This window comes from Mastigoproctus giganteus, chromosome 3 (assembly GCF_048544385.1).
Source record: "Mastigoproctus giganteus isolate SK-2022 chromosome 3, ASM4854438v1, whole genome shotgun sequence".
In the NCBI taxonomy this organism is placed as follows: Eukaryota; Metazoa; Arthropoda; class Arachnida; order Uropygi; family Thelyphonidae; genus Mastigoproctus; species Mastigoproctus giganteus.
Genome location: NC_143577.1, coordinates 105478221 through 105490489, shown reverse-complemented (window position 1 = coordinate 105490489; position 12269 = coordinate 105478221). Strand labels below are relative to the sequence as shown.

The 12269-nt window shown below is 35.6% G+C and overlaps 1 protein-coding gene across 1 annotated transcript in view; it reads left to right on the top strand.

The window, feature by feature from the left end:
• Positions 1–12269, top strand: part of LOC150088202 (hydroxyacyl-coenzyme A dehydrogenase, mitochondrial-like) — a 155821-nt gene that overhangs the window by 23302 nt on the left and 120250 nt on the right. Inside the window, exon 3 of the mRNA XM_090369383.1 lies at positions 1922–2050. Coding sequence (XP_090225509.1) covers positions 1922–2050 — 129 coding nt within the window. The remainder of the gene's footprint in view (positions 1–1921; positions 2051–12269) is intronic.

Genomic DNA, 12269 nt, shown 5'->3' with positions numbered 1-12269 from the left:
GTCTATTCCAGTAATTCAAAAAGTGAACCAGCATAAAGCATCCCTCTGTATTAGGAAAGTTAGACTGCAGAAAGTCGAATTTCAAAGAAAGGAAGTTGAAGAGTTCTGAGTGATTGGTGGAAATTCATATTATAAAATCTTTCTCTGATCCGTAAATGATCCAGCAATAAATTTTCAATAAAAAAAAATACTAATATCAGAATGATAAAATTACAAATCGTTTTCTCAAATCATAGCAAAATGCAAAGAATAGTAATAAAAATATATCTAGAACAATGGGTAACATATATTAGTATCACAAACTATATAACGTTTGATGATCGCCGACACAATGGACCATTCATAATTTGTGAATGGTCCATCATGTAAACTTATGAAAACTGGAATAATAAATTTGCTTCACGAAGGCAGTCGAAGCTGAGTGATCAGTCACGAGGGTGCATAAGTACACGTACCTTGAGTTACTCGGGTTCAAGCCTATGACCATGGGCACTGGCAGCATGGTGCAAGTGTACCTCCTTTGGATTTCGAAGTAATACGCAATTTTTAATATTTTCATTAATTTATTGAAACATTAAAACAATACAAATTCTTTCTTTCAAAATGCAAGTACTTTCTCCCACCGATCATGAAACATTGGCTCACCTGTACACATAAATCAGTGAAACTTGACTTAATTAAAATACTTCATGTATTTGAAAATTTGGTGAACAAAAAATTTATTCCCACACGGGCACCATCTTGCAAAATATTCCTCCGGTGCCCATGTGCGTGACTGCTAAATACAGTGCCGTTTCTTGTATTCTCCCTATTTTGTGAACTCAGTCTGTGTGGTTTCCCCGGAGTATAAATAAAAATTCATTCATAAAATCACTTATTACAGAATCACTACCAAGTTGACATTGCATTGCACACATAAAGTAAATCAATGCACACTTTTCTATTCAGAGATGCGCATTCATTGTTTACTGAGTGCAAAATGGAAAAAAAAGGTGAGGATATGAAAAATAACTTTTTGAAATTAATATTATATCTTTCTCTAATCTGTAAATGATCCATCAACAAGTTTTCAATAAAAAAAAAATTATTGACACCAGAGTAACAAAAATTACAGATTGTTCTGTCAATTTGTAACAAAATGCAAAGAATAGTAAAAAAAAAAAATAATAATAAATCTACAGCAATGAGTAATATTAGTATCAAAACTGGACAATACGATCGGCAACATCATGGATCATTCAAAATTTGTAAATGGTTCCATCATGTAAACTAATGAAAATTGGAATAATAAATTTACTTACATTTTCAGCCTTTCTATCACAGGTTAGAAAAGAATGGTTGTAATGGTAATGGTGAATTTTTTTTTCATGTTCTGAGAAACTTGAAAATGTAAAATCACTACACTTGAAAATGTAGAATCACAGAATAGTGCATGTGATTGGCTGAATATTTTTGTTTCATTTTCTACTCTCATTTCCCCAGTTTCTCTTTCGATTAACTTTGCAACAAATTTTCCCACCACAAGTGAAAACGGAACAGATACATATAAAAACGGTTATAAAATGTATTAAAAACAACAAAGTCCAGTCCTGTTGGCTGTATAGAAGGAAAGCAATAGACAAGGGTGGAATGTTGTTGTGAAAATGGCAAATGAACCTCAAAACCATACATTTAATGACACTGCATGCTTTGAAGTATGAACAGTATTCAGTCAATTTTGATTACACGGTCACAGACTCAATGGCACTGTAGTGCAAAGATGTGTTTTATCTGTGTTGATTAAACATTCTTGTCTTGATGTGAGCTTGTGATATAACCTTTATTCTGAATCATCGTGTCTGTTACGAATATTTTTTCTGTAATGTTAAATTTATTTTATTTATAACCTTATTGTCATTCATTTTATCACTTTTATTTGTAGGTTGCTGCACAAACTGGTCATCAGGTAGTTCTTGTGGATGTATCTAATGATATTCTCAAAAAGGCAGAACAAAGTATTAAGCAAAGTTTAGAACGTATAGCAAAAAAAAAGTTTTCAGAAGATGCACAGGTAATTTTTGATATGCAGGTGATAACCACTTAATGCTGATAATTTGTTCCTGAAAAACAGAGCGCTAAGTGAATCAGTGCTAAGCGGGTGCCGTATTCTCATAAGGTATCATATGTTTTTTTTTTTTTTTTTTAAGTAGTTCTTGGCGTATAGGCTTCTGTGGCCATAATGCACCTCCCAAGGTTTTTGCAGTACTTTGATCCAAGCCCGAGGCGGGATTCGAACCCGCGACATTTGGGTTGCCAGGCAGGCACTTTTACCCACCTGGCTAGCCCAGTCGGCGGTATCATATGTATTTGTGAGTTGCAGTCTATTCCATAGGATATTTCCTAATCAGTAATAAATGGTAGTGTTTGTTTGTTTGTTTTTTGGTTTTTAGGAGCATTAGCAACTAAGGCCATATTGCTCCGGGAATATGCGGTGGTCATTCTCTGACCTTTCCGCATCCTCGGTATTCGGTGGTCACGGGCTCGAACCAAATGGTAGTGAAAAGACACACAAATGTCAGTTAAAAATATTTAATATTCAAATTTTTGTACATATAAAATATTCTGCATTACAAACGTATATAATGATATGGTAATTAACAAACTAAATTGATGAATTTATTAATCTGATCACCCTATACTCTTGAGTTTTTGTATCTTCAGACTGAAAAATGTGTCAATTTTGGGTTGTGCTTTGGCCCTCTTTCTCTTCTTGTACAACATCATGTAGGGATTCGTTTCTTTCTTCAAATTTCTTATGACCTTGTCACTTCATTCCAGGGTCATTCTCTTGGAAATAATCACACATTTTTTCAAAGTGTTCAAAAGCTTCACTAAGTCCTTTTGCAGTCAGCAACTTCATCAGTTCTTCACCTGTAGAATCTTGATCATCTTCTTCCTCAGTTGCAAGCTCTTGTTCTTTTATCATTTCCATTAAGTCTTCATTAGAGAGGCTGTCATTGTCGATCATATCTTGTACGTCGTCATCATCAATTTCGTCTAATCCTGATTTTCCGAGCTCAATAATTTGCATTTTAACATTTTCAGCGGATTCAGGTTCTTGGGAATCCTTTATGCAATTCTTCCAAACTTTCCTCCACACTCAATTCATGGTTTTTTGAATCACTTCATCCAAGGCACTTGAAATGTTGTAGATGACAGTTTTAATGTTATAGGATTTCCAAAACTCCTTTAGACTCGGTACATTTTTAGTGTTGATGGCTTTAATAGCTTGGGAAAAGGTGTTCCTTATGTAGTATGCTTTAAATGTAGCGATTACATCCTGGTCCATTTGTTGGATCAGAGATGTAGTGTTTGGAGGCATGTAAAAAATTTTTATGTGATTGTTCACACCTTCTAAGCTCCCTTTGCTTGGATGTCCTCGCACATTGCCCACGATCAGAATTGCTTTGTAATCAAGGTTATTTTTCTCTATATATTTTTCCAATGCGGAACAAAAATAATTCAACGTGCCAATCAATGAAAAGCGGCCTGGTTACCAAAGTTTTTTTATTAGCCTTCCAAATTACAGGTAGGTTTGATTTAGCTAAACCTTTAAGAGCCCTTTGATTTTCCGAACGGTAAACTAAAAGGGGTTTTAATTTAAAATCCCCCGCGGCATTACCACCCAACAACAAAGTCAACCGATCTTTTGCCGCTTTGAAGTTTGGTATGTTTTTTTTCTTCTTTCGATATGAAACTTCTTTTAGGCATTCGTTTCCAAACTTGTTTTATCTATGTTAAAAACTTATTGAGCAGTATAACACCCCTCCTCGATAATTTTAACAAGGTCTTTTTTGAACGTTTCGGCTCCTTCTAGATCTGCACTTGTGGATTCTTCCTGGATTGCTACTTTATGTTGATTATAGCAATTTTTATATCTGTCAAACTAGCCCTTACTAGCATTAAATGGTTCTACTTTTTTTGGGGGCGAACTTTCTTCCAATCTTCATATAGGCACTTCGCTTTATCTTTAATAAAAATTGAACATAACAGAATTCTGCATTGAATATTATCTTCAATAAAATTAATTAGAAGTCTCTCCATTTCAATCATAATAGCCGCCTAGCCCTTGTCAATTTGGTTGCCTGCAGGGGAACAGCTATTTTTCTGGTTGCTAAAATTGATTCACTGTATTTTATAATTGTTCTTACAGTTCAATGTACCAGTCCTAAATTATTGCACACATCCACTTGTTGTTGACCGGAATCGATTTGCTTCAAAATATCTAATTTAATTTTCAAACTCAATGTTTTTTTTACCTTTGTTTATACCGCATCCAGATATTGTTGCTTTTTCATTTTTATCCACCATAACTCTCCGGAAATGTAACTGCATTGCACTTATTGTGATACAATGTTTGAGTACAGTAAACTGTCCGTATGTCTAACACTGTATGTACTGAATGGTGACTAGAATCCCTCTGGAAATATTGGCAAGTGAGCTGAGACAGTGACAACAAGTGTTTTATTTATCTGAAAAGTTCCTTGCAGTAAAATCAAATGGTTGTACTGTAATCCTTTATTGCACAAAAAGTACTGTAATCAATTAAAGTGTGAGTCATGGAGAATGTTTTCTGCTTCAAATGGATGGAAAGTACTTGTGAATATTCCATCTGGAAATAATGTCAAGTGGCGTGAAGACAGTAACAATAGGTGTTTTATTCTGAGAAGTCCCATGCAGTAAAATCAAACAGGGAAGTTACCCTTTATTGTTACCGACAGTAATTTGTTACGGTGGGGGAATGTACAGGCAATCCCCAGCTTATGTAATACTCGACTTACAGAAATTTGGCTCTATATAAGTTTTTGGCAGCTGGTGCAAACTTAAAAAAATCGTGGAAACGTATTTTGCATCCTGTAGATATTATACATGTTAAGAGAAAAACATGGTTGCAATTTGGATTAAATGCAACATTCCTGCTTACAGGCCATGGATTGGTATTAAGGTTGAAAAAACTTGGGCTAAGGAATAGTGAGATGTGTGCTTGTGGGGGTGCCTGAGTCATCTGATCATGTCATGTTAGAATGTAACTGCTACCTCGATCTGAGATCTAAGTTGGAAAGATCTGTCAGCATACTGGAGAAAGAAAGACTCTGGGTTTTATTCACTGACCGATGTCTATTTTCTTATTTCAATGATTATGTAAGTGCAGTATTCAGGAGACAACATGCTTTAAATTTAAATAGTGGAAGCCTGGTTCCTAGCACCAGGGACAGACACTCAGATGATTAAGATTGGCAGACATGATCAAAGTTAAATTGTCTCTCATCCAAGGCTCTAAGCAGCTGAAATTTACTGATGTTGTTTGATTTGAGTTTATTTGATGTTTATTTTATTCAGAATTAAACGGCTAAGGAATAGCGAGATGTGGGGTGCCTGAGTCATCTGATCATGTCATGTTACAATGTCACTGCTATCTCAGTCTGAGATCTAAGTTGGAAAGATCTGGAGAAAGAAAGACTCTGGGTTTTATTCACCGACAGATGTCTATTTTCTTATTTCAATGATTATGTAAGTGCAGTATTCAGGAGACGACATGCTTTAAATCTAAATAGTGGATGCCTGGTTCCTATCACCCATGATTGTGATTGGTGGACATGATCAAAGTTAAATTGTCTCTCATCCAAGGCTAAACAGCTGAAATTTGCTGATGTTGTTTGATTTGAGTTTATTTTATTCAAAATTAAATGCGTTCTAAAACCTAAGAATTATATCCTGTTTAAGTCCATAGCCATGGATGGGCTTCAGCCCAGGGAATGGCTGAGCTTAATGGAGACTTACTACTTTGCATCCCATGAAAGTATTGTAATGTGAACCCAATAACACATTGTTTTTTTTTTTTTTTTTTTTTTGTAATTCATTCCAACACCTCATAAGTTGAAATTTTTGCTATATAACTAAGCTATTTATCTCTCTTAAAGGTCATTTTTATAAGGGAAATTCCAATACACTTTCATCATTATCATATGTTCGGTTATAAGAATCAATTTTGAATGCCTTTGTGATATTTTTATAAAACACATTTCTGGAGGTCACGACCATAAAACAATAAAAACAATTTGAGCTTTCTGGTTTATTGGGCTTTTCTGTTAGCGCAATCTATTATCAACGCGTAGTTAACTCGATCTTATTGCACTTGCGGTAATACCGATAACTGAAATTCTGTGGGATTTTGTGTTAATGGTGAAATGAGTTCCCCTTCACTGAAATCTTCAATCATATAAAAACATAAATAAATTTTCAAAATCTTCTCTTCATTCCTATTTATTTATTACAATGGCGAAGGGAAAGGGACCAACGGAAAGTGCAAGTGTTGGCAGTGCTAGGAAACGAAACAAAATTGATTTAGAAATGCAGATGATTAAGAAGTACGAAGCAGGACAAAGTTTATCATCTATTGCACAGAATTAGGTCTCGCTGCTTCAACAGTGAATACAGTACTATTTTAAGGGACAGTGCGCGTATTAAAGAACATGTTAAAGGATCAACGCATTTAAGATCAACAGTAATCACAAAACAGCGTCCAGGTGCTATATCGAAGATGGAAAAGCTATTAATAATATGGATGGAAAATCAGATTCAGAAGCAAGTACCCCTGAGTCCAATGGCCATTCAAGCAAAAACAAGAAGTATTTATGAAGATATTAAAGATAAGTACGGCAAACCTCAAACCAAGTTCGTGGCAAGCAACAGGTGGTTTAATAGGTTCAAGCATTGCGCTGGTTTCCAAAACATTAAAGTATGTGGTGAAGTCACCAGTGCCGATTCTGCAGCTGCAGAGAAATTTTGTGATGTGTTGGAAAAAACCCCTTCTAAATCTCCACAGCCCTCAATTTCCACAGCACTGTGCTTATCAGCTGGAGAGTTAATTCTGACAACAATGCTGGAAAGGTAAAACTTGCTGACATTATGCCTGTCTCCTCTCTTTTTTTTGTAATTTTATAATTTTAAACTTTTTAAAATTTTGTACACTTTTGTAATTTTTCATGCACATGAGATAAAAAAATTGAATAAATAATTCTATTTACACGTTCGTTGAACTTTTTTTTTTTTTTTTTTGTTCCAATCAAATTCACGCATGGTTGCAAGTGCTGCATAAGCATTTAGGGAAATTCTGACTTAAGTAAAATTCGACTTACATAGAGTTCCGCTGAATGCAACCCTTACATAAGTCTGGGAGTGGCTGTAAACAGCTTCTACAGATGTATTTGCCAATATTCCCAAAGGGGATAATCTCAAGACAATGCAGCTTAGAAGACATGATGGAGTACATATGGCCATATGGACAGTAAAATAAACAAATTTTCTGTAGCACTCATGGGCTTGATTGTGTGAAATAACCTTTTTTCAAGTTATGGTTTCTACAGTAAAACAAAAGAAGAGATAGGGAGTAAATCTATTTTTCAATAGGGTATGCTGTTATGAAGTCTGCATTTTCTATTTTCAACAGGAAATGCAGACTTCATAACAGCATGACACTTGATGTTGCATTTTTTTAGCTTTCTGCTAAAAAAGAATTTCTCCATTGAAACTTTGTGATAACATCAAATCCACACTGAGAAAATACAGTATATTGAAAGTTTCAATTTTGTACATAGAGTAGAAATTATAAAAATAATTAGTTAATTTCACAGTGGCTATTTTCTCTTTTTGCCAAAAAGAGGTTAAAAATGGACTGGACTGAAGCAGGGTTAACATGCCAAAAATTCAATCTGTATGCTAGTAAAAGAGTGTTATAATGAGCTGTGACAGCGTTATAGTGAGATACAGGTTATGATATTAGAAGAGCATTATAGCAAATCAGCGTAAAGCGAACCACATTATAATGAGGGCCTGCTGTACATTATTTTTTTAATATTTTGCATATTTCTGTGCTGATATAAATATACAAGTTTAGTGATATTTTTAATATAATATAATTTTATTTGTTAAATTTCATTGATTTTTGATTTGCTAAATTTAATTGATTTTTGATTTGTTAAATTTCAGTTTAGTCATTATTTTCATTAGTCTTACTTTTGCCCTTGATGTTTCTGAGGCTTTTCATTGTGTTTGTCATAAAGAGTTTTAACAAGCTTCCGTCTTAAGGATTGCTGACTGGGTTTTTTTTTTTTTTTTTTTTTTTGATTGGATATCCGGTTTTCTCTCTGACTGCATACTGTGGCATGACTGATGGTACATGGCTCTCTGTCTTATAACTTCTCCACTAATGCTGACATTCCCCAAAGTTCAGATCTATCAATGACCTTCTTCCACTGTTGTGGATGAATGGGGAAAAAAAAAAAAAAAAAAAAAAGTATAAAAAAGTTGTAAAATGTAAAAACTATAAAATGTTGCCTTGAAATATAGGGAGAGTGGAAATATATATATAAAATGTAAAGAAAAAAAAATTTGGTGTGTGAGCGAATGATATAAATTACATGTTCTATTCCAGCCTCTCCACAAGGTCATCCATGCTGTGGAATGCTGTCCCAGGTGAGACACAACCATCAGCACAGCTCAGCTGCTGCCATTAGCTGTTCCTAGCCACGCTCCCTTGCGTGGTCCTTTGCCTCCACTCCCCAGGTGGGACGGGAAGGTTACCTCTGGTTCCTCCCCCTCGCCGCCCCTCTTTCTGCTCTGGTGGGGCATGGGCTTGCTCCACTGATTTGAAGGTCATCTTCTCTATGGACTCCATATCTATGTCTTTCCCCCTGACTGCTGGAAGCCTCCTCAACAATTCATGCTGAGGGAAATGGACCATAATCTGCCACGCTGGTCCAGTGCGGGTTGGCAGATCAATCGTATTCAGCAGTCAGGGGTTTGAATCCCGGTCTACTCAAAGAGCGTGTGTTACTGCACTCCCGCTCATGACCACTCAGCTACGGAGGCCTGTTAATGACATCAAATTGCATAACTAGTACTTCTTTTGGCTGACCCCTATCTATAGTGGGTTTTTTTTTAGGGCACTGAAATCTCAGGAAATTAGGTGGCAGGACCTGCCAGAGTAAATAACTATAATACTCATGTACCTGGTCTGCCTCCACGGGGCAATATTGGGTCCTATTAGGGGCCCATCGGCCAAATGACCAGAGGAACAACGGTAGACAGCACTACACATATACAAGATCCATACACCTTTAAACCTCTGGCATTGACAGTGTTCTGTTTCACAACTACAATGTATACTGCATGGAGATGGGGCAAACCCCTGGTGTCGTTAAACACACTCTACTCTACTGACCTTCCACTGACTGGAAATTCTATCCATAGTTTTTCTGATGATAGCACATCGAATTCCACCTTCCAGTGTGAGAAATCATGCCCTGCACAAACAGCTTCAGCTTCTTGAATATCCACCACCAATCCCCTGAATGCAGATCTCCATGTAATTCTCCAGTGGGGCTAAGATAACTTATACAGTTAGGGGGCTGTCTGACTAAATTACTATACATTAAGGTGACGTTTCAAGTATCTTACCGATACACATCATCAGACCATGCTGTTGGGGAAACAGAAAATAGAAAGAGTTGCAAATTTGAATATTTTAGAATATTATAGTTACAATTACGATTACCAATATTACAATTTCAGTTAGTATTACAATTACAAATATACATTTCTAAAGCATTAAGTTTGAGTTGATGTTACAATAGAAAACAGATATTAAATTAGGAATACAAAGGGATTAAATTCTTACCTGCTGACAGACTCCTCTTGCCGATGCACTCAGAAACCTGACGTGCATGCAGGCCAGCAGTTAATTTATAGGATGCAGGATTAAGTCTATCAGCCAATAGAACTGTGCCAAGTTTTTATCTTGGATCCAGGGTTCTTGTGTAGTGGAAGCCTGGGGTAACCTTTGCTCCCATACTCTAGACATAAGAGCTGATGGACTGGAGGGGATTTTGTATGGACCTCTCCTCCAGATATCTGGTCTATTTTCTTATCGGAAAGATTGAAATGTTGCAGATTGAATATGCTGTTTCCTATTGCTTGTTGAGGCTCCGAACATTTTTATAAAGAAGTAGGACTGTAGTAGGTCCGTACCTAGATCTATAGTTAGGGAAGAATGTTATGGGGTTTTTTTCCATTAAGGTATTACTATATTAATACCACTCATATACTACATGAAATTAATATTCTGAAATATTCAAATTTGTAACCCTTTCTGTTTTCTGTTCCCCCAACAGCATGGTGTGATGATGTTCAGGTATCGGTAAGATACCTGAAATGTCACCTTAATGTATAGTAATTTAGGCAAGCAGCCTAATAAACTATATTATTAATTTCACGTGGTATATGAGTGGTATTAATATAATAATACCTTAATGGAAAACCATGTAACATCCTTCCCTAACTATAGATCTATGTACAGACTAACCACAGTCTGTCTTCGTCCTACTTCTAGAAAATAGACCAGATATCTGGAGGAGAGGCCCACATACTACCCCCTCCAGTCCACCAGAACCAACCCTGATGTCTCGAGTATGGGAACAAAGATCACCCCAGGCTTCCACTACACAGGAATCCTATATCCAAGATTAAAACTTGGCACAGTTCTATTGGCTAATAGACTTAATCCCTCACCCTATAAATTAACTGTTGGAAACACCTCTTGCCTGTATGCACATCAAGTTTCTGGGAGCATTGGCAGGAGGAGTCTGTCAGCAGATAAGAATTTAATCTCTTTGTATTTCTAATTTAATATCTGTTTTCTATTGTAACAGCAATTCAAACTTAATACTTTAGAAACGTATATATTTTTAATTGTAATATTGATACAGCTGAAACCTGCTAAAACATGATTCGTTAGAACGCGATTCCGATTTTTAACTCAATGCAAACATGGCTCCAATTTTTCTTCAGTTGAAATGTGTTTTTAATCACTGAAGATCAACATTTGTATTCCTTGTGAACATGTGGCAATATTTTCAGTTTAAGGCAAATCCACGATACACATTATCCTTTGATTTCCATAAGAACAATAATAAATGACTTGTAACTTTACTTGTTGAATTGTATCACAGAAGCACTCACTGCTTTGCAAACTGGACTTAAGCAGTTTTTGTGAGTATTGATTTGGTTTTGAGACAAAAGGGGTGTGTGTTTATGTATATTTAACAATATGAAGATTAGTTTTTTACAGTGCATCAATAAAAGATTGAAACAACACAATTGCATATTATTTCCATTATTATTCCTTGTGTGATTTTTCTTAGACATAGTATTGCAATTATCACACAAAAAAAGAGACGAGCAAAATTGATAGTACGTATGAAGTTTGAATTCTGAAAAATGGCTACAATTTTCTAACATGATTCTTTGGACCCCAAGCATTGTGTTGTAATGGGTTTCACCTGTAATTGTAGCACTGGTAATTGTAACTACTGTATAATAAGGGGACCAATCCAGTGCTCCTGGGTACAGGTGCATTATATATTGCAGGGGTGCTCTGGTCATGGAAGAGAACAGTCGGTGGATTTTTGGCTGCTGTAAAGAGATAAGTATTTAGATAGTTTTACCGTTAACTAAAAAGTGAAGTTAGTTAACGGTAGTTTTACCGTATTCTTCGTTAATTAACATACTACATTGTGTTTTATAAAGATATTAAATAGGTTTAGTAGCATTCATTAGCTTCTTATTTTGAATTTAACTAGTGATTTATGAAAGTTACAACTCCCGGTGTTGGTGCCAATATTGTTGAACTAGCCACCATATTGTAAGCGATAAGAAATAGCGCAACGTATATATCTCGAACTGATAGTGTAAGGTATAATGTAAAACTAGATAATGTAATACGAAGCAGTGCATTAGGAATCTGTTAGCTTAGTATAGTATTATCAATTAATCAAAAATATATATTAATCTTATTAAATTCCATTGTTAATTAAACTGTATTTAAATGGAAATCATGACCCAGACCAGAGCTGTGAAGCAAACATCACAGACTAGCGAGAGTGCTATGACTTTGGGAGAAATGAAGGGGGTGATTCTCCAACACATCACAGTCTCAAAAAATGTGCGAAATGTGAAATGGTTGCTGAACTTTCTAAAACAGGACATGATTTAGCCAAGGAGGATGTCTTTGTGTAGTAGTAGTAGTAGTAGTGGCACGTGATGCAAGAAAGCGAGTGTATGAGCTTATGCAGCATCAGCCAAAAAAAAAAAAAAAATCACACCATTCCCTCCAAATGCCTGTCCAGTTCCTCCTTAAATTTATTTAACATATCAACTTTCACAATTACAGA